At 42.9% G+C, this 23,660-nt stretch overlaps 1 protein-coding gene across 2 annotated transcripts in view; it reads left to right on the forward strand.

Annotated features, from left to right (window-relative positions):
- AOX1 (aldehyde oxidase 1) overlaps window positions 1-23,660 on the forward strand; it is a 67,045-nt gene that overhangs the window by 17,419 nt on the left and 25,966 nt on the right. For both annotated transcript variants that reach the window (XR_011472376.1, XM_070421790.1), the window contains exons 13-21: window positions 1,157-1,266; window positions 2,929-3,113; window positions 4,057-4,219; window positions 5,799-5,891; window positions 8,153-8,322; window positions 8,656-8,782; window positions 12,449-12,571; window positions 15,792-15,888; window positions 21,941-22,065. Coding sequence is in view for 1 of the 2 variants with exons in the window: in XM_070421790.1 (XP_070277891.1) it covers window positions 1,157-1,266; window positions 2,929-3,113; window positions 4,057-4,219; window positions 5,799-5,891; window positions 8,153-8,322; window positions 8,656-8,782; window positions 12,449-12,571; window positions 15,792-15,888; window positions 21,941-22,065 (1,193 nt within the window). In the remaining variant the exon portion in view is untranslated. The remainder of the gene's footprint in view (window positions 1-1,156; window positions 1,267-2,928; window positions 3,114-4,056; window positions 4,220-5,798; window positions 5,892-8,152; window positions 8,323-8,655; window positions 8,783-12,448; window positions 12,572-15,791; window positions 15,889-21,940; window positions 22,066-23,660) is intronic.

Genomic DNA, 23,660 nt, shown 5'->3' on the forward strand with positions numbered 1-23,660 from the left:
GCACTGGCCACACCTGGTGGTGTCCGGATGTGACCCGAGCGTGGAGAGACTACAGGCTGTTGAGAACGACTGTTGAAGATTTCCCCCAGGGGTTCAGGAGCTGGTGGCTCCCACATCATGCGGGGGGCTCATACTTAATTTGTCGTGAATGGAAGCCTCCGGACCTTTTTCTGTTGAACGATGGTTTGGCTTAATTCTGTATTTATTTACTTGACTTTTGGTTTTGAAACTAAGTTCAGGACTTTTAATTTATTTCTCTTATGCTAACATAGTCAACAATTATTGAGAAGTTCCAATTGGTCCTCTATAAATCTCTTTTTAAAATTTAAAAATATGGACTAGTTTTCTATTATCTTCGTTGTCAAAGAACTACTCTTCATATCACTAAAACCACAAAATTATCCTAAGGAGGAAGATTTGCATTCAGAATTATCAATTTATGTAACATCCCTTTTAAAAAATTATATAGTGAGAAAAAGATTTGTGATGTGAATATAAAAATCAGAAGCTTCTTAGCTTTCATCCCAGCAACATATTTCATTATAGCTTTAAACAGCTTCTCCCTCAAATATATTGATTAAAAAACAGGAGTTTCTTTAGGTGCTGGAAAAAGATATAAACAAAAAGAATATAAGATCACTAATATCAGAATTCATTGAAGGCAATTTATTTATTGACTACTGAACCTACTAGGGGTCCCAATGATAAACAATAAATGTTTGTTGAATAACTTGATTGGAATATCAAAAGGGGCATTAATATCCATTCCCTATTTACAAAGCCCAAAATGGATTATGCTGTTCAGGAAGGGGACCAAGGTCCTGTTCTTCCTGACCTCTGGGCTATTCTGCTAGATATTTTTATTTATAAGCCAAGGAAAGAAGAAAGGAAGGAAGGAAGGGAGGGAGGGAGGGAGGGAGGGAGGAAGGGAAGGAAAGAAAGGAAGAAAGGAAAGAAAGGAAGGAAGGAAGAAAAGGTGGAATCTAGATTCAAAGAAATGTTGCAAAATGCCATTATAAGTGAAAGATTTGTTCATGGTAAGAAGATCACTCCTTTTCCCAGTTTCCTCAGATATTTGGTAGAACTGTTGCCTAAGTTTTGGGAGTTTGATCGTTTAATAGTACAGATTCCAGGGAAAGTGTCATTTCTTTCACAGAAGGGGCACGACAGATTCCTGTAAACGAGCAGTTTCTCAGGAAGTGCCCGAGTGCGGACCTCAAGCCTGAAGAAATCTTGATCTCCGTGAACATCCCCTACTCCAGGAAGGTGAGGCTGCCCTTCTGTTCCCCGGTTTTCCTGTGAGCCCGAAGCTGTTAACTCTGACGCGCAGTGGGTTAGGGGGAGGTGTGCAGTGTTTACAGGTGAGATTATGAGGACTTGTGCACACAGTAGTCTCCCCTTATCTACGGGGTCACTTCCGCAGTTTTAGTTACCCATAGTCAACTGTGGTCCGAAAATATTAAATGGAAAATTCCAGACATGAACAATCGCAAGTTGTAAATTGCACGTTGTTCTGAGTAGCATGATGAAATCTTGAGCCATCTCACTCTGTCCTGCCCAGGTGGCGAGTCAGCCCTTTGTCCAGCGTCTCCACACTGGATATGCTCCCCGCCTGTTAGTCACTTAGTGGCCATTTGGTTATCTGATCGCCTGTTGTGGTGTCACAGTGCTTGTGTTCAAGTCGCCCTTATTTTACTTTATACTGGGCCCAAAGCCCAACAGTGGTGATGCTGGCACTGTGGATATGCCAAAGAAGCCATGCGGTGCTTCTTTTAAGTGAAAAGGTAGAAGTTCTTGACTTAAGGGAAGAAAAATAAAATCCTATGCTGAGGCCCTAGCCGGTTTGGCTCAGTGGATAGAGTGTAGGCCTGCGAACTGAAAGGTCCCAAGTTTGATTTGGTCAAGGGCACATGCCCAGATTGTGGGCTCGATCCCCAGTGGGGGACTTGCGGGAAGCAGCTGATCCATGATTCTCTCTCATCATAGATGTTTCTCTCTCTCTCTCCCTCTTCCTTCCTCTCTGAAATCAATAAAGATATATTAAAAAAAAATCCTATGCTGAGGTAGCTAAAATCTCCAGTGACTACTGTAGTTGCTTTTTATTTGTGTTATGCAATCGTCTGTCACTCCTGAAATCAGACCTTTGTCTCTGTCCCTCTCTCTAACTTTCCCGCTACCCCAAACTCTAAAGTTACTTTCTTACTAATTTTTTAAAAAAAATATTTGTGCCAGGAGGGTTTTCCCTCAATAAAGCTTGAAAATAAATCTCTACCTAAATCTGGGGGTTTGGAGGAGGCTTAAAAATTACACTTGCAATAGAACATAGGGGGGAAGGTCTTTGGAGTTAGACTCAAGTAGAATCCTCTTTAAGAGCTGCTGTGACCCTGAACTGATTGCAGACTCACTCCGAGCCTTAGAGTCCCTATAAAAAGGGAATAACTGAGCCTGTCCTGGAGGGTGTGTTAGTCTGCTTGGGCTGCCATCACATAGCACCACAGACTGGCTGCCTTAAGCAACAGGCATTTATTCTCACACGGCTTTGGAGGCTAGAAATGTGAGGTCAAGGTGTCAGCAGGGCTAGTTTCTTCTGAGCCATCTCACTCTGTCCTGGCTTGTAGATGGCCATCTTCTCCTGCGTCTTCACATGGTCTTTCCTTTGTCGTGTGTGCGTCCAAATTTTCTTTTCTGATGAGGACACCACCCTGTTGGGTTAGTGTTCACCCTACTTGCCTCATTTTAACCGAGTTGCCTCTTTAAAGATCCTGTCTCCAAATGTAGTCACGTTCCAGGTCCTGGGAGCGAGGACTTAAATGCCTCAACTCAGGGAGGACACAGTTCAGTCTAACAGAGTGTGGCAAGGATATGTGAGGCAAAACTGCCTAGAAACTCAGTGTGTTTCTACATACACCACTTCACTTTGGCTTCCAGTGGGAATTTGTGTCGGCCTTCCGACAAGCCCAGCGGCCGCAGAACGCGCTCGCAATAGTCAACTCAGGAATGAGAGTCTTTTTTGGAGAAGGGGACGGCATCATCAGAGAGTTATCCATCTCGTATGGAGGCGTCGGCCCAACCACCATCTGCGCACAGAATTCCTGCCAGAAACTCATTGGAAGGTACGGCATCATGTCCCTAGACCCCAAGTAACAGAGCAGCTCTTTTTTTGATAACATGAAATTGTAAGAAGCAACATGCTTACTACGTTTTTATTTAGTGGTATAGAATCCCAATGCGATTTTATAATTATTTCCATAGTTCTTGATTTTAGTGAATTCTGAAGTGAGAATCATGTAGTCTGTGTGTGTGTGTGTGTGTGTGTGTGTGTGTGTGAGAGAGAAAGAGAGACCATATCCCAGTAGCACATAGATTCAGTAAGCAAAATGAGTACATTATTCTTTATTGAGAGAATAATTTACTATGATGAAAAACAGATTATGGCAGTTTGTTTTATAAAAATTGCTAAATGCATTTGCTTACCTGACTTTTTATATCTTTAGGTGATACTAGTAGCCAATATTTCTTGAATACTTCCAGTATCAATTATAATTTCCTAATAGTTAAAAACATGAGCTCGATTGAGCCAAATTGCCTGGGTCCAAATCTCAGTTCACCCCCTATTAATTATGTGATCACAATCAGTTTACTTAACATTACGATACCTCAATTTCCCTATGTCAAAGGCAACAATCACCCCCACCACACAGGACACTTGAGGGGATTAAATGCATGACTACATATAAGATGCTTAAAACCAAAACCTGTCTTGCAGTCAACATTCTAGTGATACAGGAGTGTGTTGCTCCTGGGCTGAGGACTTAACACAGGTTGTCATTTCTTCCTCGTGACCATTCCACGAGGTGGATCCTACTATTATTTCCCTATTACAGACGACGAAGAGGGGGCCTGGGCCAGACGCCTTGGGAGTGGTGCGCTGTGGTTTGAATGTGGGTTGCCCGACTTCGAAGCTTGTACTCTTGTTCCCTGCACTAGATTGTGGCTATTTGTCTCGCACAATAGCTGAGCCTGTGAGATAAGGAGTCCTTTTTCTGACCCTCACAGGCCCTGGAATGAAGAGATGCTGGACGCAGCTTGCAGGCTGGTCCTGGATGAAGTCTCCCTCCCAGGCTCAGCTCCGGGCGGGAAGGTGGAGTTCAAGAGGACTCTCATCATCAGCTTCCTCTTCAAGTTCTACCTGGAAGTGTCGCAGCTTCTAAGGAGGATGGTAAATGAACTGACCATGTATTTCCCAGCTTTAGGGGCCATGGGGATACCCAAAGTGGAGGCAGCAACCCCCTGACCAATGGCTGTAGAACAGGAAAGACAACCCAGATTAGAAACGTGTGGGCTCGCTGGGCCTGCTCCAGGCTGCCTATTAATGGCTTGTAGTTTGGGGAAGAGTTGCAAGTAGAGCACAGAGTTGTGCAGGATTGTGTTTAACACCACTGGGTTCTTTTGTTTCCGAGCCATTGTTTATCTAGGTGGTGTGCAGAAAACTCGTTTATGACTTAAATATACTTTCCCTCAGTAAAGCACTTCTTCCCCCGGTTGGGGGTTACCTTCATGCGTTTGGCCTTCTTCTCTGGTTCACCTTCATTTCTCTCACCTGTAATCTGATGATGGCAGCCATTCCATAAGGTCATTGTGAAATGGGCCATCATAGGAACAGGGCTGACTATAGTCCCTATTCAGCCCAGGGCTTTAGAGGAACATGATGAAGACTGCCTAGTACTAGTCTCAATAAGAGCAGTAATCATCTAGGCATTTTTTGCCTGGTCTCCCTTTTGACAGACTTTTAGTTAAAAGATTGTTGGCAAGGGAGGGCACAACTAAAAGAATTTCTCTGAATGAATTTGCTGGGCCCAAAGGGAACTTGAGCCATATTGGCCTCATTAATCCCACACTACAACCAACTGACCAGAAGCCAAGCACATCCTTTCTGTGGTATAGAAATTAGTATGAGCACATTAAGTGAGAGGCACAATGTTCTCTCTTCTCATTGCTTCTGGGGATATCTTCTCATTATATAGAGGAACAACTAAGAACCAAAACAATTGTATCAAATTTTTGAGAACAAAAGTTTGAAATCATAGATAAGTGACATATTACCACCAGGTAATCACAAGAGAAAAAAAATAAAGCCAATTGTAGACTCCTCCTGCCTTATAGTCTCATACTTTCAATTCAACTTCTCTATTCAGTATTCCTCTACTATTAAAAATAATAGTCTACTATTTAAAAAACGAATGTGAAAAATAACCATTAGGTGTATTGTTCAAAGCCTTAGATAATGACCCAAATGACCCATTTCCCTTGGTTTTAAGGAACGTTCCTCCTGGGACCCTGCAATGCTTCCTCAGTGGGGCAACAGCTGCGTGGGCCTCTGTGTTGTCCTTTCTCTCGGAGAGTTGGCGAGTTGGCTGGCGGTGCAGAGTTTTAAGCACATTGCTGTGGAGTGCTTTGACTCTTGCTCCTGGATTAAGCATTCTACCCCTGTCCGTTGTATTTATTTAGCTTTTATCTTCCTGCGCTCTTGGTGCCTGAGGACCAAACCTGTGAGAGAGCCATAGGAGACAGAGCTGTTGGAAGGCAGTGGCCTACTAGGTCCACTTGGCTCTTCAGTATGGACCGTCCAGGACGTGTGGCCTGGAGGCCAGGAGCTGCTGTATTTCCAGGGCTCTGATGGGCGAGCCCTCTGCAAACGTTAGACTTCAGATTAGAGCTGCTGGTTAAGGACCACGCTAGCCTCCCTTCCGAGGCCACTCGGGCACATATTACATATCCACGCTGGTTCTACTTTTCAGGACCCTGTTCACTATCCTAGCCTTGCAGACAAGCATGAGAGTGCTCTAGAAGACTTTCATCCTAGGCATCGCCAGAGTGCACTGAAGTACCAGGTAAGTGGCTTTTTTTTTTTTTTTTTTTTTTTTTTTTAATTCTAAGGGCCTGGCTGTAATTCCTTCACGCAGACCCACTGAACAAGCCCAGTAAGCCAAGCTCCCCTCTGGTGAATTCACAGCCTTCTTTCCTGTTCATTAAAGTTTCAAAATCAATGAAGAATTGTGACTGAAAACCAAGCTACCAATGGCCATTGTTTTTTAAATGTCTGCTTTGATCTTGAAGGCGGTGTGTTTGGCTCTGCGGCCTTGTGCTGCCATGTGCGTGAGCTGCTGGCTCGCCACATGCTTCTGCCCTTGGCAGCGTGGAAGTCGGAGCCCCACAGCCTCATTCCATGTCAGGGCCCTGGGGCCGCTTTGCTTTGATTTCCAGAGGAGCAGAACACACAGGCCCTGGGCGTTGATGACACGCAGTATTGCTTTTTAAAAGAGCTGCTGATTTATTTTGTTTCGATGTGAATCTACTTTGCTCCCCATCCCCATTCACCCAGTGGGTTTTCTGTGAGTTACGTTTTAGAGTTGGATCAAACGTAAGTTCTAAGGGCTGTTTCTAGCTCCCCTACTGAAAGCTGACTATCAGGGAGAACAGAGTCCCTCAGACATTTCAAATGGTATTTTCTGCCACAACATCATAAAAATGTCACCTGCAGTCATCCCATTGGTAAACTTGATAAGACTCCATGTGTTTTTCCTTGGAATTATTATTAAGAAACTTCACCTGGAAGGTTTTATTAAGTCAAGAGCATTGAATATGTTGTTGGATTTAGTTATAAAAGCTTACAGTATGTTGCAATGTATATTGAAGTTGGTGTATACCCTTCAGGGTTTAAGTTTAATATGTTCAAAAATTCAAATACACCATACTCCATTGAAAGTGATTATTTTGACTGTTAAAAACAGCTGCCCCCCCCCCAAAAAAAATAAAAATAAAAAAGAAAGGAAGGAAGGAAGTGAGGGAGGAAGAGCTTCCAGCCCAGCTGGGTGGTTCAGTTGGTTGGAGCATCATCCCACACACCAAAAGGTTTCAGGTTCAATTCCCAGTAAGGGCACATACCTAGGTGGCAGATTTGATTCCCGGTGGGGGCAAGTACAGGAGGCAACTGGTTGATGTTTCTCTCGCACATCAATGTTTCTCTCTCTCCCTGTTTCTCTCTTCCTCTCAACTCAATAAAAACATACCCTTGAGTGAGGATTAAAAAAAAGAAAACAGCTGCCACCTTCCTTTGTAGTCAGCAAAATCTGATAGCTACAACCTTTAGCTTATAAATACCTAACCGCGACAATGGAGTAAACTTTAGGAAGAAACCACAACAAATTAATGGGTATTCAAATCACTCAAAGAAAAGTGATCATCTTCATGTAGTTGACAACCTTAAAAGGGAGTTTGCTGTCATGGATTGCAAGTCAAGGCTTGGAAGCAGTGTACTTCCCACAGATGCATGTTGTTTCTACTTCTCCTGTGGTTTTTCTCACACAGAGACACCCTCATTGCTAGAACAGCTTCCACGCTCATGACGGGCATTGTCTCCCTGTCGGTTCTTTTGCTTTGAAAGCATTTGTCACAGCTTCCGGAGACCAGCAGTTTGTGGGACAGCATTCTTTCTTCCATCAGATCGATAACCACAGAACAAATAGAAGCAAGCATCAAACACAACCTCTTTCACCAGGAGATTCATCACAGCTGACTACCAAACATCAAGTGTCTTCAGCTAAAATAAGCCAGTTCGTATTTGATTATAGAATAGGACAAAGATAGCCTTTGGGACTTTTCTTCAATCTCTTGACAGGATTCTTTACTCAAAATAGACATGTCCTCAGCATTTCTTATAAACATAGTCACGATGTCATTGTGCTCTTCTGCAGAATATATGTGCTGTGCTTCGATACAAACAGTAAAAATATTTTGATAGTAAAATTTAAAGAAATCCATGAGTATTAGCAAAAAGAGATAATTTTACATCACCAAGAAGGGTTATATGCATTTACTTATACAAATGGGATTTGTATTAGAGATGTTTGTGGTCTACTAGTCTATTAAAAAAAATGAGAAAAAAGATAAGAACAACATCATGGCTAGGCATCCATCCCAGGCTCCCGATTGAACTATTGAAATAGGCTTATTGTCCTGGTATTATTGTTGATAGTGGTAGTTTTTGTTTTCAAAAGTGTTCTGGTTTAGATGTTAATTATATAGCTACCATCTTATGGGAGATGTGTATAATATGATTATAAAACTGATATGCTGATTATTGATTAAACAGAAGGTAGACCCAAAGCAATCTCCTCAAGACCCAGTCGGCCATCCCATCATGCACCTGTCTGGTATTAAGCATGCCACGGGAGAAGCCATCTACTGTGACGACATGCCTGCCATGGACGGGGAACTTTTCTTGGCTTTTGTAACAAGTTCAAGAGCTCATGCTAAGATTGTGTAAGTGATAAAGTTTTTACCTGGTAGACGTGAACGCTGTCTCATCTAAGTCACATTGGTGACAAGTAATGGTGTGAGGAGGGCAAGCTACTGGTTGGTGATATTCAATGAAGATTAGAGGTGAGGTGGGATCCATATGTAGGATTTACTAGTTTGTCCCTCCATTGAATGGTTTCATTGTCCCAGGGATTTCCCCGATCACCTGGCAGAGAACTACTGGAGTGGTTTTGACTTATCATGCTTCTCTCATATCTTGTTCCCCAATTGAGCCCGTCCCCTTTGGTCCCCGGGCTGCGGGGCTCTCTGAGGAGCCTGCTCTGTGTCCTCATCCAGGTCCATTGATGTGTCAGAAGCCCTCAGCCTGCCAGGCGTGGTGGACGTCCTGGCCGAGGAGCACCTTCAAGGAGTGAACTCCTTCTGCTTTCTGGGCCAACCTGAGAAGCTGCTGGAGTCAGAGATGGTACTGAATTTTTTGCTTTCTGTTTTAATAATAACTTCCTCCACCGTGGCAGGTCGATTTTCTCAAAGATAGCATAGCATTTGGCACATGGCAAAGGATTCCTATATATTTTAATGCTTATTATAAAACACTATATTCTAATGCTGAATGGCTTCACATATATTCATTTTCCACATAAGAAAAGAAGCTGAGTAGTTATATAAAAGGCACATGATTGTTTGACATTTTCTAGTAGTGAGATAGTGTGCTGCCAACAAGTATAGAAGAGCAAATGAGGGAAGAGTGGTCATTTTCATTTGCTAATCTCTCTCCTGAGAATCTCTTGCCATGGCCCCAGTCAGTGTGTCCAAAGTCCAAGTCCAAGTTCAAGCGGTGTCTCCCCCATGAAGCCTTTCATTGTCCTTTAGTCCAGGAGTTCTCTCTCCCTGTCTGAACTCACCTTGACTCATCCACTCATACTGCCAGGTATTGGACAGGCTTTTTTTCCTTTGTACATTGGATTGGTTATATATGCCCTTGTGTGTGGAACTGACACTGTGAAAAATAAGCTAAACAAATATGCCCCCTGCCCTCAGAAATGCACACGTATGAAAAGAAACAGATATACACACTTTCCCAGAATCCACACGTTGGCAAAGCACAAACCAAGAACACATTGATCAAATATTTACAAGACACGTAAGCATTACAGTTAACAATTTTCATGTTGGGGCTCACTGACATCTAAGTGGGAACGTAGAAGTAGTAGAAAGTCAATAGAGCCTTAATAATCAGTAACCTTTGTGAGCAAATGTATCGGTCGCTTTAATAGATTTATCATATATAAAATCTCTTGAGAAAACTGAACTAAGTATATCTGTGTATAGTTATAACTAATAGTTATATTTTGAAAGCAAAGAGACACACCCTAGCCAGTTTGGCTCAGTGGATAGAGCATCAGCCTGTGGACTGAAGGGGCCAAGGGCATGTAACTCAGTTGCAGGCTCCTGCCTGGCCTAGGCCCTGGTCAGGGCACTTGTAGGAGGCAACCAATTGATGTGTTTCTCTCACATCGATGTTTCTCTCTGTCTTTCCCTCTCTCTTCCACTCTCTCTAAAAATCAATGGAAAAATATCCTCAGGTGAGGATTAAAAAATAAATAAAACAAAATAAAATAAATAAAAGAGACAGGGGTTCCTTGGAGACCCCAGAACAGTTGGTGCTCACATGCCTTGTAGTTATTGATTGTTGGTCTAACATCAGGCAACATTCTGTCACCATCTCGGTGTGCCTGGTGCCCTTACTAGTATGTGCAGGGAACTTTGCAGTAACTGCCAGTCACTCCTTTTGTGTTCTTCCCTCGCTCTCTACATCCTGGGGTGGCCTTTAGTTACCCCCCACTGACATTTACTAGGGTTCAGCTTTGTCTTGGCCCCCTCATTCTCATTTTGGGGAGCGGGGGTGGGAGAATAGATGCATTCTGTGGCACAAGCAATAAGATGCAACCCTGAAGTCACTGAGCCTGACTTTTCTCCCTGTTTGCTCTGGCAGACACAGGGAACTAGAGCTGGTCTCCTGTGCCAGGGGACTACAAACCCTTTTGTCCACAGAGGACAATGTACCCATGCAGCCTCAGGTCTGGAGAGCAGGAGGTTTGCGTGGGACTGGAGTCCAACTTTCCTTTGTTCATTCACTTGGGAATTGATTCCTCCTTCAAGTTTAAGCTCAAGGTCAACAGGCATTTTTTAACTGAGTACCTACTGTGGCTGCTCACTGTAGCGGAACAAGACCTGTGCGGTCCTTGCCCTCATAGAGCTTAAAGTCTGGAGGAGAAAGCAAAGTGGACGTTTCATGAACTTTCTACCTTGGATTAAGCTTATTTATTTATTTCCATGCCTTAGATACAGGGCATGCCCCCAAAATGTATACACACTTTAACTGACAGCTCAGTTTTGAACATGAAATGTACTTTAATAAACACTGCCTATAATTATTCAAAGTGTGTGTATACATTTTGGGAGGGCACCCTATATTTTCCCCTGGGCTGGTGAATCCTTGAATGAGGCCGTACATCTGATTCATCTGTATATTCCACACACCACTTTCCATGTAGCAGGGTCAATGAGTAGAGAAATAATGCTGTTTGAAAGTTTCAAATGATTAAAACTTTTCCTACCATATCTTCAGTCATCAGAAAATGCAGTAAAGGCATTTCAGCAGCTTTTGTGCAGAACTCAGGCTTCTCAGTTCAGTGTTTACCCAAAAGAGCTTCATCATTTGGGGCAGCCCCTGCCTCTGGCTCTTGCCAGCAGATTCGGTTAATAAAGACGAAAGTTTGGTGACTGAGAGTTTCAAGTCAAGGTTGAAACTCCCCCAAGAGAGTGACTTTGGCAGAAGAAAATGAGAATTGTGGTCTTTGCATCGATGTTTCCTAAACAAGCAAAGCCATTCCTGTCTGCACGATAGTTCCTGCTCTCTGAGGTGTGGCTATGTTGATTGTGAGCCTCTGGGGGCCAGGTCTGTGTGCCAGGTCACAGAGGCAAAACCAGGCGTTTGTGGAGAGCAGGGAACAGAGCCACTGTAAAGGATTGCCTTTGTTAGTTCAATTCCTTTTCCAAGATTTGTCTATAGCATGTTATGCCTTTTAAAATTCTCTCATTGCAGAAAATGGAAACATGCACAAAAATAGAGATTCAACATTTGTCGAATCTTGTTTCATTTATCACCCCACTGGCCCCACCTACGCAAACCCAACAAACATGCTGTGTGTGTGTGTGTGTGTGTGTGTGTGCGCGTGCGCGCGTGCGTATGTCCTGGATTTAACTTGCTTTACTACCATGTTTTTCTTGATGATAAAACTACTATACGTTCCCTGTAGAAAAGACCTAATAGTCTAATGTAGATTTTAAAAATAAATGATTAAGTTTTTATTGCGATCATGGCATAAGATGGGAGAGAGAACAAAACGGTCCTGGTGACTTTTTCAGTCCTGAGTATTTTACCTTTCTGGAGCCTTGATTTGGTTTTGTTTTCCATCAACTTTGTGCCTGGTCCCTGTGTAAACTCCCTAGGCCACCTACCCACCTGCGGGTGACATGATCAGCGTTCTGTGCTTGGTCACACGGTAGCTAGTCCAGTCTCATGTCTGGATAAATGAAAAGCTTGTACTCCTCCACAGTTTGGGGCAGAGATTTGCTCACCAGCAGTGTTGCATCATCCCCCTCTCTTCTTCCTCTCTGGATGAGATAGGCTGTACCTCCTGGTCCTCCCTGTCTGGGAAGGCAAAAGCTACCTCTCAGAATGGCCCTGCTCTTGGGATGGCAACCACAGGCCCTTCCCTGAGCCTGGCTCTCCTGGGCCAGCTGGCCCTTGGGCAGCTCTGTGGGCTTGACCTGGACAGAGCCTGAGTCTGCTGTACGGGAGGCAGCATCGCTCTCAATCTCTTCGGCCACCACTGCCAGTGATGCAGCAAAAAGACTCAAACTTCCCCAGTGCCTGGGGCAGCAGACTCACTCTGACAAGTGCACTGTCGTACCAAAGCTGTTGTTCACATGGCACCGTGTTTGACAAGTGAGGGGTCCTTGACTGTGTGTCTAGCTCTGTGCTAGGTGGAAGGAGAAGAATGAACCAGAAGAGAGCACCTGATGCCTGCCCGTCTGGAACACAAACGTATTTTCTGTGTTGCAGGTGTTTTGCGTGGGTCAGCTTGTCTGTGCCGTGATTGCGGATTCTGAGATTCAGGCAAGAAGAGCTGCGAAGCGAGTGAAGATTGTCTACCAAGATTTGGAGCCAGTGATCCTAACCATTGAGGTAATGAGTTCAAGGGTGGGGCCAAACGAGCGAATTTTAGTGGTGTATCAGTAAAAATGTTGGTTACAGTAACAGGAAACAAAATTTGATAAAAAAGTGGGGGCTTCATTGGCTCCAACTATATCAGTGTTAGTGAGAAGCCTGACCTTCCAACTCTTCTCCCTGCTGCCCACAGTAGGAGCATTATCCCCTGTGGTCATAGGATGGCAGCCAGGAGCTCCCAGAAGCAAGAGAGAACAGTGTTGTCCCAGCATTCCATGAGTCCCCAAATCCGGCCTCATCAGGCCCCTTAGTCACATATCCATCTCTGGGTTAATGACTGACCAGGGGAATGGAGGATCTGTTCGTTACTTCTGGGAGGTCAGATTTCTTTGATGGATAAGGACTGGATGGAGGAATGGTGGAGACCTGAGCAGAAATCTGAGCATCGTTTGGAAGGGGACAGGTGAGAAGAATGCTGGATGGACAACCAACAATGTCCCCAAGAGGAGACACACCCCATAACTCCGTAGAGCAGGTCCTTGAATAACATTGGTTCATTCAACATTGTGTCGTGATAATGTTGATGAGATGCCTTAAGAACTTAACTCTTGTTTCTATCATCAGGTAGCCTATAGTAAACTTGATTTTGTTATAAGACATTTTGCCATAGTTACAAGAGCCTATGCATGTTGAGTGAGGACTTACTGCATTCACCTTCAACCAGACTCACCCAGAGACTCTCCACCCAGGCACAGTGAGAACCAACAAGATGATCGAGGGAGCAAGTATTGGAGACAATATTTTTAGATCCTTTCATGTGTATCTTAAATGAGTATGAGAAACAGATCCTATGATACCTACAGGTATTTCAGCAACTTAAATTGCATTTCCTATCCTATATTTTAGAAAGGAGTTTGAAATTTATAAAGGTTTTAAGACTCATCTCCATGTAATGATAAATGATAAATTCGTTGGTTCTTATAATTCACTGAGTAATCAAAACATGAAAGTTGGAAAAGCAGCGAGAACAGATTAGATTCAGCACATACCGACTCCATATGCTCTTGGAATGCAATATTATCTTCCCAGCATAATGGACACCTTGCTGTCCAGGCACTAACATGCCCTGAGGCAGAAAATGGAAATGACTTGACCAAGATTAGTGTCTCCAGGAAAAGTTAGCCTATCCTCCTGCTTTGTGCCTAGGAGCTCAGAGTTCATTTCTAGACAGTGTCCTCTGAGTTTTAAAATTAAAATAAAATCATGTGAAGAAAACAAAAATATGGAAGTTTAATTGGAATCAAAGAGGGATTAGTTCTTCTAAATTTTCCTGGCCAGTTTCAAGTTCAAACATGTTGTTCACTTCTCAGACCCTTTTCAATCATATCTTGCCTGCTCTGCTTCCTTACTTTACTCTATTTCTTCCCCAACATTCTATTTTAGAATTAGAATGACTTCTCCATAAGAAATTATTTACATAACTAGAGGCCCAGTGCACAAAATTTGTGCACTCGGGGGGCGGGGGAGGGTGCGGGTCTCTCAGCCCAGCCTGTGTCCTTTTGCAGTCCTGGAGCCCACAGGGGATGTCCGACTGACAGCTTAAACCCTCTCCCCACTTCTGGCTAAGCAGTGCTCCCCCTATGGGAGCACACTGATCATCCGGGGCAGCCCCTGTGTTGAGTGTCTGCCCCTGGGTGGTCAGTGCCCATCATAGCAACCAGTCGATTTGCATATTAGTCTTTTATTATATAGGATGCTTCATCAAAAATTTTGTTTGTAATCCTTTGCCCAATACCAGTGGCTATATTCTCTTCTTTCCCTCTCCCTTCCAGCTAAATTCAATTCTAAATAAGCAAATAGATAAGACTCTCTTTCTGTCCTCCCCAACTCCAGTCAGCAGACCTCTGTCGCCTGCCAAAGAAGACCAGCATCAAATAAGAAACTTGGCCATTGTGGAGTAGAGCCACCTTGTGTTTCTATTAGTGATTAAGCTCTCCAAGGTCTATCAAATAGATTAGAGTGGATTTAGTAATCAAAGTCATTTATAGCAGGGAAATATGCCCAGCTCTCTAGATATTAAAGTTATCTTTATCACTTTCCTGACCAGAAATTTTTCAGGAAATTGGCTCAACGTTGCTCAAAGAGCAAGCAGCAAGTGAAGTGGAAAGAGATTAAAATTTTAAAAATAGGATTTGTAGAACTTAACTTCCGTTTCCGACCTGGAATAGCTGAGTCTTAGATTAATAAGAAAATCACATAAATTGATTCCAGTAGAAAAGTGTGGTATCAGTCAAAATAGGATAAAAAAATGTGTCTCTGTCACTAATCGCTAAGGTTTCACCTAGCTTGTGCTTTTTAGAGTTTTTAATAGTAGTTTGAATGGGCAAACCCTTGGCTCAAAGGGTCAGGCCAATGACCCTGGTGAGAAAAAATAGGCCCTTGACCAGAATCTCCCATCAGTCATCATGATCAACAACACTAGCTAATTCCTACACAGAGCTCGCTATGCAGTTATATAGTGCTAAGCTGCTTTCCTACATTTACTCACTACATTCTCACAACAATCCCATGAGATTAAAAACTGTTATTATCCCCGTGCTGGCGAGGAAACTAAATGACAGGGTTGCCCCCCAAGGCACACAGCTGGTCAGTCATAGGAGCAGTCAATAAACACTCTATCAAAGAATCTGCCCCACAGAAGTAAAAACAAATCAATCCCTTTTCCAGTGTAGGAAATGGCGGGATCCCAATAGGACATCCCTGTAAGGTATTGCTAGAAGCCTACTGGTGTGGCTAACGGGAACCAGCAATAGGAGAATCCCCAGTTGCCAGCAGGCAGGAATCCCAGGGATGGGCAGTAATCATGGGAGATGTTGCTGCAGGAGCTGGCGTGTGGCATTGCCCAGTTGGCACAGGGATTACAGTGAGATAAATTCCTAAGGATAGGCAAGAAAACCAACCTAGATTATTATCGCTGCACCCCAGGTTATGTGTCCCCACTACTGTTCCCCTTCATCGGGCACCCAGGGGAAGCCAATAAGAACCAGTGTATAATTTGTGGTACCCATGCTGGGATTGTAATGGAATCTTACCTCCAGGACTGGAGGTTCCAGGTGTCCTACTGCCCTGTGCAAACCTGTGCTCATCTCCCCAGACTCGGACGATGCCCCTGTGTGTGGCTCCTTCGTGGGGCTGGATAGCATGCCCAGGCAGCCTCACTTTTCTGTTCTCTTTCTAGGAAGCTATACAACACAAGTCCTTCTTTGAGCCAGAAAGGAAACTGGAATATGGAAATGTTGATGAAGCTTTTAAAGTGGTTGATCACATTGTTGAAGGTAAAACTATCTGGCAAAAAAATGATGAGAAGGGGAAGCTACCCCGAAAGCCTTCCAAGTGCGTCTTATCTAACATTGCTCCTGGGAATAGGCAACTCACTCATAAATGCGGTCCCCTCTGTGGGGTGTGTGTGTGTGTGTGTGTGTGTGTGTGCATGTGAATGTGTGTGTGTAGCACAGCAGGGAGGCACAGTGGGAGGCCTTAGCCATGCCAGCCCCATGCAGTGACCACTTACCCTGAAAGAAAATTGGAATATGAAAATATCGATGAAGCATTTTAAAGTGGTAGATCAGCCCAGCTGGCGTGGCTCAGTGGTTGAGCAGTGACCTATGAACCAGGAGGTCACCAGGAGGTCTAGGAGGTCACAGTTCGATTCCCTGTCAGGGCACATGCCTGGGTTGCAGGCTCGATCCCCAGGGTGGGGCATGCAGGGGACAGCTGATTAATGATTATCTCTCATCATTGATGTTTCTATCTCTCTATCCCTCTCCCTTCCTCTCTGAAATCAATAAAAATATATTTTAAAAATAAATAAGTAAAAAAAATAAAGTGGTTGATCAAATGCCTGATGGTAAAACTACCTGGAAAAAAAATGATGAAGGGGAATCCGTTGTGGCCATAGTTGTTACGTTTCTGTTCACAGCCATCTTGCAGGCTGGGATTTGAAGCTCAGAGTGGTTAAGGGGCATGACCTCATACAACAGCTACTAAGTGACAAAGTTGGTCTGGAATTGATAGCTTTTCTTCTCTTTCTTTCTTTTTCTTTCTTTCTTTCTCTTTCTTTCTTTCTTTCTTTCTTTCTTTCTTTCTTTCTTTCTTTCTTTCTTCCTTCCTTCCTTCCTTCCTTCCTTCCTTCCTTCCTTCCTTCCTTCCTTCCTTCCTTTCTTTCTTTCTTTCTTTCTTTCTTTCTTTCTTTCTTTCTTTCTTTCTTTTTTTAATGATTTCCCAAGCCCATAGTTCTTTCTCTTTCATCCTTTCTCTGATTTTGCCAACATTCCTTCCTGCTGTCTCCCTCCCTTTCTCTTTCCTTCCCTTCCTCCCAGGGCATACACAGGCCTCAGGGATATTGTGAGTCTAGTTCCAGACCACTGCAATAAAGTGAGTTGTAATCTTTTGGCTGGTGGAAGGTCTCCCCTTCAATTTGTAAAAGGAAGAAGAAGAAGAAGAAGAAGAAGAAGAAGAAGAAGAAGGAGGAGGAGGAGGAGGAGGAGGAGGAGGAGGAGGAGGAGGAGGAGAAAAAGAAGAGGAAGGAGAAACATCTGTTAAGCACAATAAAGCAAAACGCAATAAAGTGAAATATGCCTCTATATGGATAAAATAATACTGATCTCAAAGATCCATTGTGAAAAGTGTAAGAGGGAATACATGTGTGCTTGGCACAGAGTAAGAGACCGTAACTGTGAGCGACAATTATTATTAGTTAGGATGTTTTTGTTGTTCTTCCCTAGAAAAGGTTGCTATTGTTGAGCTCTCACGCTGGCCGGCATGCACTTATCAAACCCATTGCTTCCCAGTTTTTCTCACTAGAAGACGATCATGAAACCAGCCTGGAGATTCCCGGGCCCCTTTCTTGGGATTCTAGAGTCGGAGGACCCAGGGGCACCCGACTGTTTTCTGACCAGTCTTACCAGTGCTCCGGGTGATTTTTGGGATTAATAAAGTGGCCAACGCTCCGAGGCTGAGTTTGTTTTAGGGGAGAAGAGGGAGCATGTTTAGCATAGAGAGTCCATGGTGTGAACATCTTAGAAATGTCAATATTTAGGGGTTTCTTCCACTTGTGCCACAATATGTTTTTATGGAAGGTCCTGGCATCTTATTTATTTATTTATTTCAGTTAGGTAATGTGTTCATTCTGTCTCTTTCTTGAATTTTAACTTGCTACCTGCATCACACCCTGTAAATAGGTATAAAAATGATACAGGAAGGTCAAAAGGGGACTTTTAAGTTTTCACTCCCTTAACTCACTAAGTTTGTTTGTTTTTCTCACTCTGCAACTGTCATTTGGGTGAAGATGTTTTGACTACTTGTTTCAATGTGAGATAATTGGAGGTAATTGTCACAACAGCCCTTGATCTGCCCCTTAGGAAAATTGGTGCTCCAAGAACAAAGAATATTTACAAGATAAAATACAGGCATTATATCAAGTCTTACACTGTGTTGTGGAAGGGGGTGATATTATTGTTTGCCTTTGCTGGCTGTGAAGATAGATTTCAGCCCTCCTTAACCCCGGGGTCACAGGCATTAAAGAGCACCACGCACAAATGAGCCAGCGGAGGCCAGAGAGGCGTGTGATCCAGCAGGAATCAAACCTAAGTTCTCCAATTCTGAAGTTAGCACGTTCTCTCCTCTGCATTAAGCCGCTTCCCATTTATCTCTTTACAATTTCCATCGCTGGGACCGGCTTTCCACTGGAGAGGGAGATGGCAATCTCTGCAGCAAGATTTGCGAGGCCTGAAGCCCAGGCGAGATTACCTCCCCGCAGCCGGTCCTGCTGGGCACAGCACAGATAAACTTCCTATCTGGATGGCTTTGCCTTCCTTAAGGGCCGCTATTAAAATGTAAATATGCCTGGAGGAATCACTATTAAACCCATACTGGGATGAAATCTTATCTCAGGGATTAGTTGAACAAATTGGTTTCCAGCCTAGAGAGTTGAGAGCAAGGCCCCAGGGTGAAGGAGGGTACCGTGGTGTGGGGCAATAGAGGTGGGCAGCACAACATAACAGGGCCCTGGAAATGGCTCTTGTCTAGTATTTTTTTTTTTTTTTAGTTCTGTGTATTTTTAAATGAAGTGCATATTTAATAAGATTAATTTTGAGTGGATAGGTGTGATCATTAATATTGCAAACCATGAACTGGAGCCTACTGATAAGTGGGGTTTTCAATGTACAGTCCCTGATAAAAGCTTACATTACAACCAAGATCTGAGTTCTTGACATTTTAATTTTTGTGTTTTATAAATGAAGCAGAATCTGTCCATTCTTTTTTACTCTTTCTTTACTCAGATTGTGGATGAGCTAGGAAGTCCAGACTCCAATACAAAAGATTTCCTTGGGAATCTTTCTCAAACAATTTACAAATCACTATTATTGGGTATATTTTTAACTTTTAAAAGTTCTGCCTGCCATAGCTGGTTTGGCTCAGTAGTTGAAGCATTGGCCCTTGGACTAAAGGGTTGTGGGTTCAATTCCTATTAAGGGTATGTTCCTCAGTTTCAGGCTCGATCTCTGGTCCTGATTGGGGTGCATGCGGGAGGCAACCAATTGATGTGTCTCTCTCACATCGATGTTTTTCTCTCTCTCTCTGTCTCCCCCTTCCACTCTCTCTAAAAAATCAATGGAAAAAAATATCCTTGGGTGAGGATTAGCAAAAAAAAGTCTGCCTCCCACCTAGCTTGATGACTGTCATAGTTGTGCTCTGTTTTGTTTGTTTGTTTTTAAGCTTTGTTTTTTAATTTTTTTTCCCCGGTCCTCCAATGAGTTTCTTAAACGTTTTTTAGAATTCCATTTTGATTTATCACTAGTGTTGTTTTTGTTTTATAACTTTATTTGACAATCAGTGATCAGTTCTCATCCATGTAAACTGTTTGTAGATTTTTGGAAGTGGTGACAAGTACATAGGTAACTAATATGTAGGATGAAGTGGTGAATCTTCGTCTTCATTACATTTACTGGACAACCACTCCTGGATAGGGTATGGGACATTCCTTACTCCTTTGGCCCCGATATACTCTCCCTCATTTACAATATAATTGTCTTTAAAATGTTCTCTACATACATTGAGAACCACATGAGGCAATGTTGTAATTCTGCTTCAAATACCAGTTAGAAAACTCAAGAGGAAAGGAAAGTCTATTGGGCTTACCTGTACCTTTATTCTTCCCATTGCTCTCGCCTTCCTGATGTTCCAAGATATTTTTCAATCATTTTCTGTCTGTTTTAAGAACTTACCTGAGCCATTTGTTATTTTAGGATAGGTCTGTTGAAGACAAACTCTCTTAGTTTTTCTTCATCTGAGAATGTCTTTATTTCCTTTTTATTCTTGAAGGCTATTTTCACTGGATATAGAATTCAAAACTGAGAGATCTTTTAGCACTTGCAGAAAAATGTTTTACCAGTTCCTCTGGCCTTCATGGTTACTGATCTGCTGTCTTTTGAAGTATCTTTCTCTAATAGATGAGGTAATGTTTTTCTCTCTCTGCTTTCAAGGTATTTTCTTTGTGTTTAGTTTTCAGAAGTTTGACTGTGATGTCTTGGCATGGATTTCTTTGGTTTATCCCTTTGGGATTTACTCTGCTTCTTGAATCTGTAGGTTTGTGTCTTTTACCATGTTTGGGAAATTTTCAGCGATTACTTCTTCACATGCTTGACTTCAATGACACAAATTTTTTATCTTTTATTTCAGTCAGAGTTCCCTTAGGCTCTGTTCATTTTCTTTTCAGTCCGTCTTCTCTCGGTTGTTCAGGTTGGAAAGTTTCTCTTGTTCTATATTTTTTGTTCATTGATAATTTCCTCTGTTCTCTCTATTCTGTTATTGAGCTCAGCCATTGAGCCTCTTATATTTTGGTTGTTGCAGTTCTAACATTTCTAGTTGTATATTTTGTTCCTTTGTTGAGATTTTCTTTAAGTGTTCATGTCAATACTCATTGAAGCATTTTTTTTGATGGCTGCTTTAAAATCCTTGTCAGAACATTTCACGGCCTGTGTCCTCTCAGTGGTAGCATTTGTTGATTGTCTTTTCTTATTCAAGTTGAATTCTTGTTCTCATGAGTGATTTTTTATTGTACCCTGGTCACTTTGGGTATTATGTTAAAAGACTCTGGATCTTATTTAAACCTTCTGTTTTATCAGAATGCCTCTGGCCCTGTGTTGGTGCGGAAAGGGGTGGCGATGCCCTTTTATTGCCAGGTAGAGGGTGGAAATCTAGGTTCCCATATGGTCTCTATGATACCATCCAGCAGAGGGTCTTCAGTACCTCATTACAACCTGATAACGGTAGAAGACTAGGCTCTCCATTCAACTTTTGCAGACAAAGAGAGGTCCACAGTTTTTTCTGTAGTATTAGACTGGAGTAGAGTGGTTTTTGTATAAAAGCTTTCTGGCTTGCTAGGCTTCTCCTTTCGTGGTTCTTCATCCAGAGAAAGGCTTTCCTTGGGACTTTTTTTCTGTCTTTGCCTGGTAGTGTTTTTGGATTTCTGACTCCTCTGGTACCAAGTATAGGCTATAAGAAGCAAACAACAGCAGCATAACCCATAGAACTCACCATTGTATCTTCCCTTGGGTCCCAAAGTCCCTAGCTGGTGCCTTGCCCTCTCTATCTTTGAGAGTCTTCTTATGTTCCTTTTATATATAACTAGAGGCCTGGTGCATGACATTTTTGCACTGGGAGGGGGGAGCGACCCTCAGCCTGGCCTGTGCCCTCTCGCTGTCTGGGTCCCTTTGGGGGATGTCCAACTGCCATCTTAGGCCCGTTCCCTGTGGCAGTCGGACATCCCCCAAGGGATACTTAGCGCTGCTGCAGAGGCGGGAGAGGCTCCTGCCACTGCTGCTGCACTCACCAGCCATGAGCCTGGCTTCTAGCTGAGCGGCACTCCCCCTGTGGGAGTGCACTGACCACCAGGGGGCAGCTCCTGCATTGAGCATCTGCCCCCTGGTGGTTGGTGTGCATTATAGCGACTGGTCGTTCCACTGTTCGGTCAATTTGCATATTAGGGTTTTATTATATAGGATTTCCAGGCTGTTAGCAGAAGGAACAGGGAGATGTGTATCTACACCATCTTGTCTTAGAACTAGAAATCTCCTTGTCATACTATTTCTACTCTAAACACCTTTCCTTAGGACTGTGTGATCTACTGTATTGGCAGATATGACAGATTCCTCTACAGAATTGTACTTCAAATCTGCAGGTATAATGACAGCTAAAGATTATTGTCTGTGACCCTGTCAGCAGAATCACTGGCAGTGGACTGTCTTCATAATGGGAAAACAGCTGGGGGATGCTACCTGTCTGACCTGATGGCCTTCTTGATTCTGGTGTCTTTTCCTCTTACAGGTGAAATACATTTGGGAGGTCAAGAACATTTTTATATGGAAACCCAAAGCATGCTTGCTGTTCCCAAAGGGGAGGATCAAGAAATGGATGTCTACGTGTCCACACAACATCCCAAAGGCATACAGGTAACATAGGGCCATTGTGGAGAGGACATAGTTAAATGGTTTCTACCAGCAAAGTATACCAAGAGCAATTACAAACAAAAATGTCATTTCAGAAACTGAATATCCATTTGGGTATTAATAACCATACAATTTTAAATCTTTTAAGTTAGTATTATAAGAGTAGAGGCCTTCTGATTGGCCAGTGTGGCTCAGGGGTTGAGCCTCCACCTATGAGCCAGGAGGTCACAGTTCGATTCCCGGTCAGGGCACATGCCTGGGTTGTAGGCTCAATCCCCAGTGTGGGGTGTACAGGAGGCAGCCAATCAATGATTCTCTCTCATAATTGATATTTCTGATGTTTCTATCTCTCTATCCCTCTCCCTTCCTTTCTGAAATCAATTAAAATATATATATATATTTTTTAAAAAAGAGTAGAGGCCTTCTGTTTGTGGATCTGTAACTGTAAAATGATAGGGAATCTGCAGGTCTCTTTTGCTATACTCTTTTTTTTTTTAATCCTCACCCAAGGGTATTTTTCCATTGATATTCAGAGAGTGGAAGAGAGAGGAAAAGACAGAGAAATATCGATGTGAGAGAAACCTATTGATTGGTTGCCTCCTGCATATGCCCCTACCAGGACCCAGCTTCTGCAACTGGGGTAGGTGCCCTTGACCCTTGACTGGAATCAAACAGGGACCTTTGGTCCGAAGGCTGATGCTCTATCCACTGAGCAAAACCAGCCAGGGCTCTTTTGCTATACTCTTGACACTGTTAAGAATACAAAAGAAGTGATGACTATCACTTAAACTGTTGAATGATAATGTAGGAAAGTTGTTAATAGAGTAAATCCTAAGAGTTATCCTCCTGAGGAGAATTTTTTTTTCCTATTGTATCTATGAGATGATGAATGTTAATTAAACCTGTTTGGTAATCATTTTACAGTATATGTAAATCAAGCCATCATGCTTTCACCTTAAACTTACATAGTGATATACATTAATAATTTTTCAATAAAACTAGAAAAAAGGAAAAAGAAGAGGGCCTGCCCTCCAAAGCCACATGAAGTAGTTAGGAAAGCGTGTTGAGGAGAATGCAACCTGATGTAAATCTTCATATTAGTATGTGGAAGAACTAAGGGAAACGGGGCTGCTTAGAGCTGGAATCATCCAGAAAGTCCCCTGGAGGTGAAGTCTTAAATTTGGATTTATATTGAGAATAAGGTTTATCTAGATCTGGGGTGGGGAACCTTTTTTTTTTCTGCCAAGATCCATTTGGATATTTATTACATCATTCTCAGGCCATACAAAATTATCAACTTAAAAATTAGCCTGCTGTATTTAGTCAAACATTTCATTAACTCACCCCTAATGCCTTGGCAGGACCAGACTGGACTGCAGGCCAAACACTCCCCACTCTTGGTCTAGATGGTGAGAAGAGATGCCATTTCCAGGCAATTTCACACCAAGATCAAATACCACTCATCCATCCATCCATTCATCCATCTATCCATCCATCCATCCATCCATCCATCCATTCATCCATCCATCCATCCATCCATCCATCCATCCATTCGCTCACCTGCCCCTTCTGTAAACACTTATTGCCTATATATCAGA

The sequence above is a fragment of the Myotis yumanensis genome, unplaced genomic scaffold, assembly GCF_028538775.1.
Source record: "Myotis yumanensis isolate MYYU_CA2020_CCGP unplaced genomic scaffold, mMyoYum1.0.hap1 SCAF_8, whole genome shotgun sequence".
Taxonomy (NCBI): Eukaryota; Metazoa; Chordata; class Mammalia; order Chiroptera; family Vespertilionidae; genus Myotis; species Myotis yumanensis.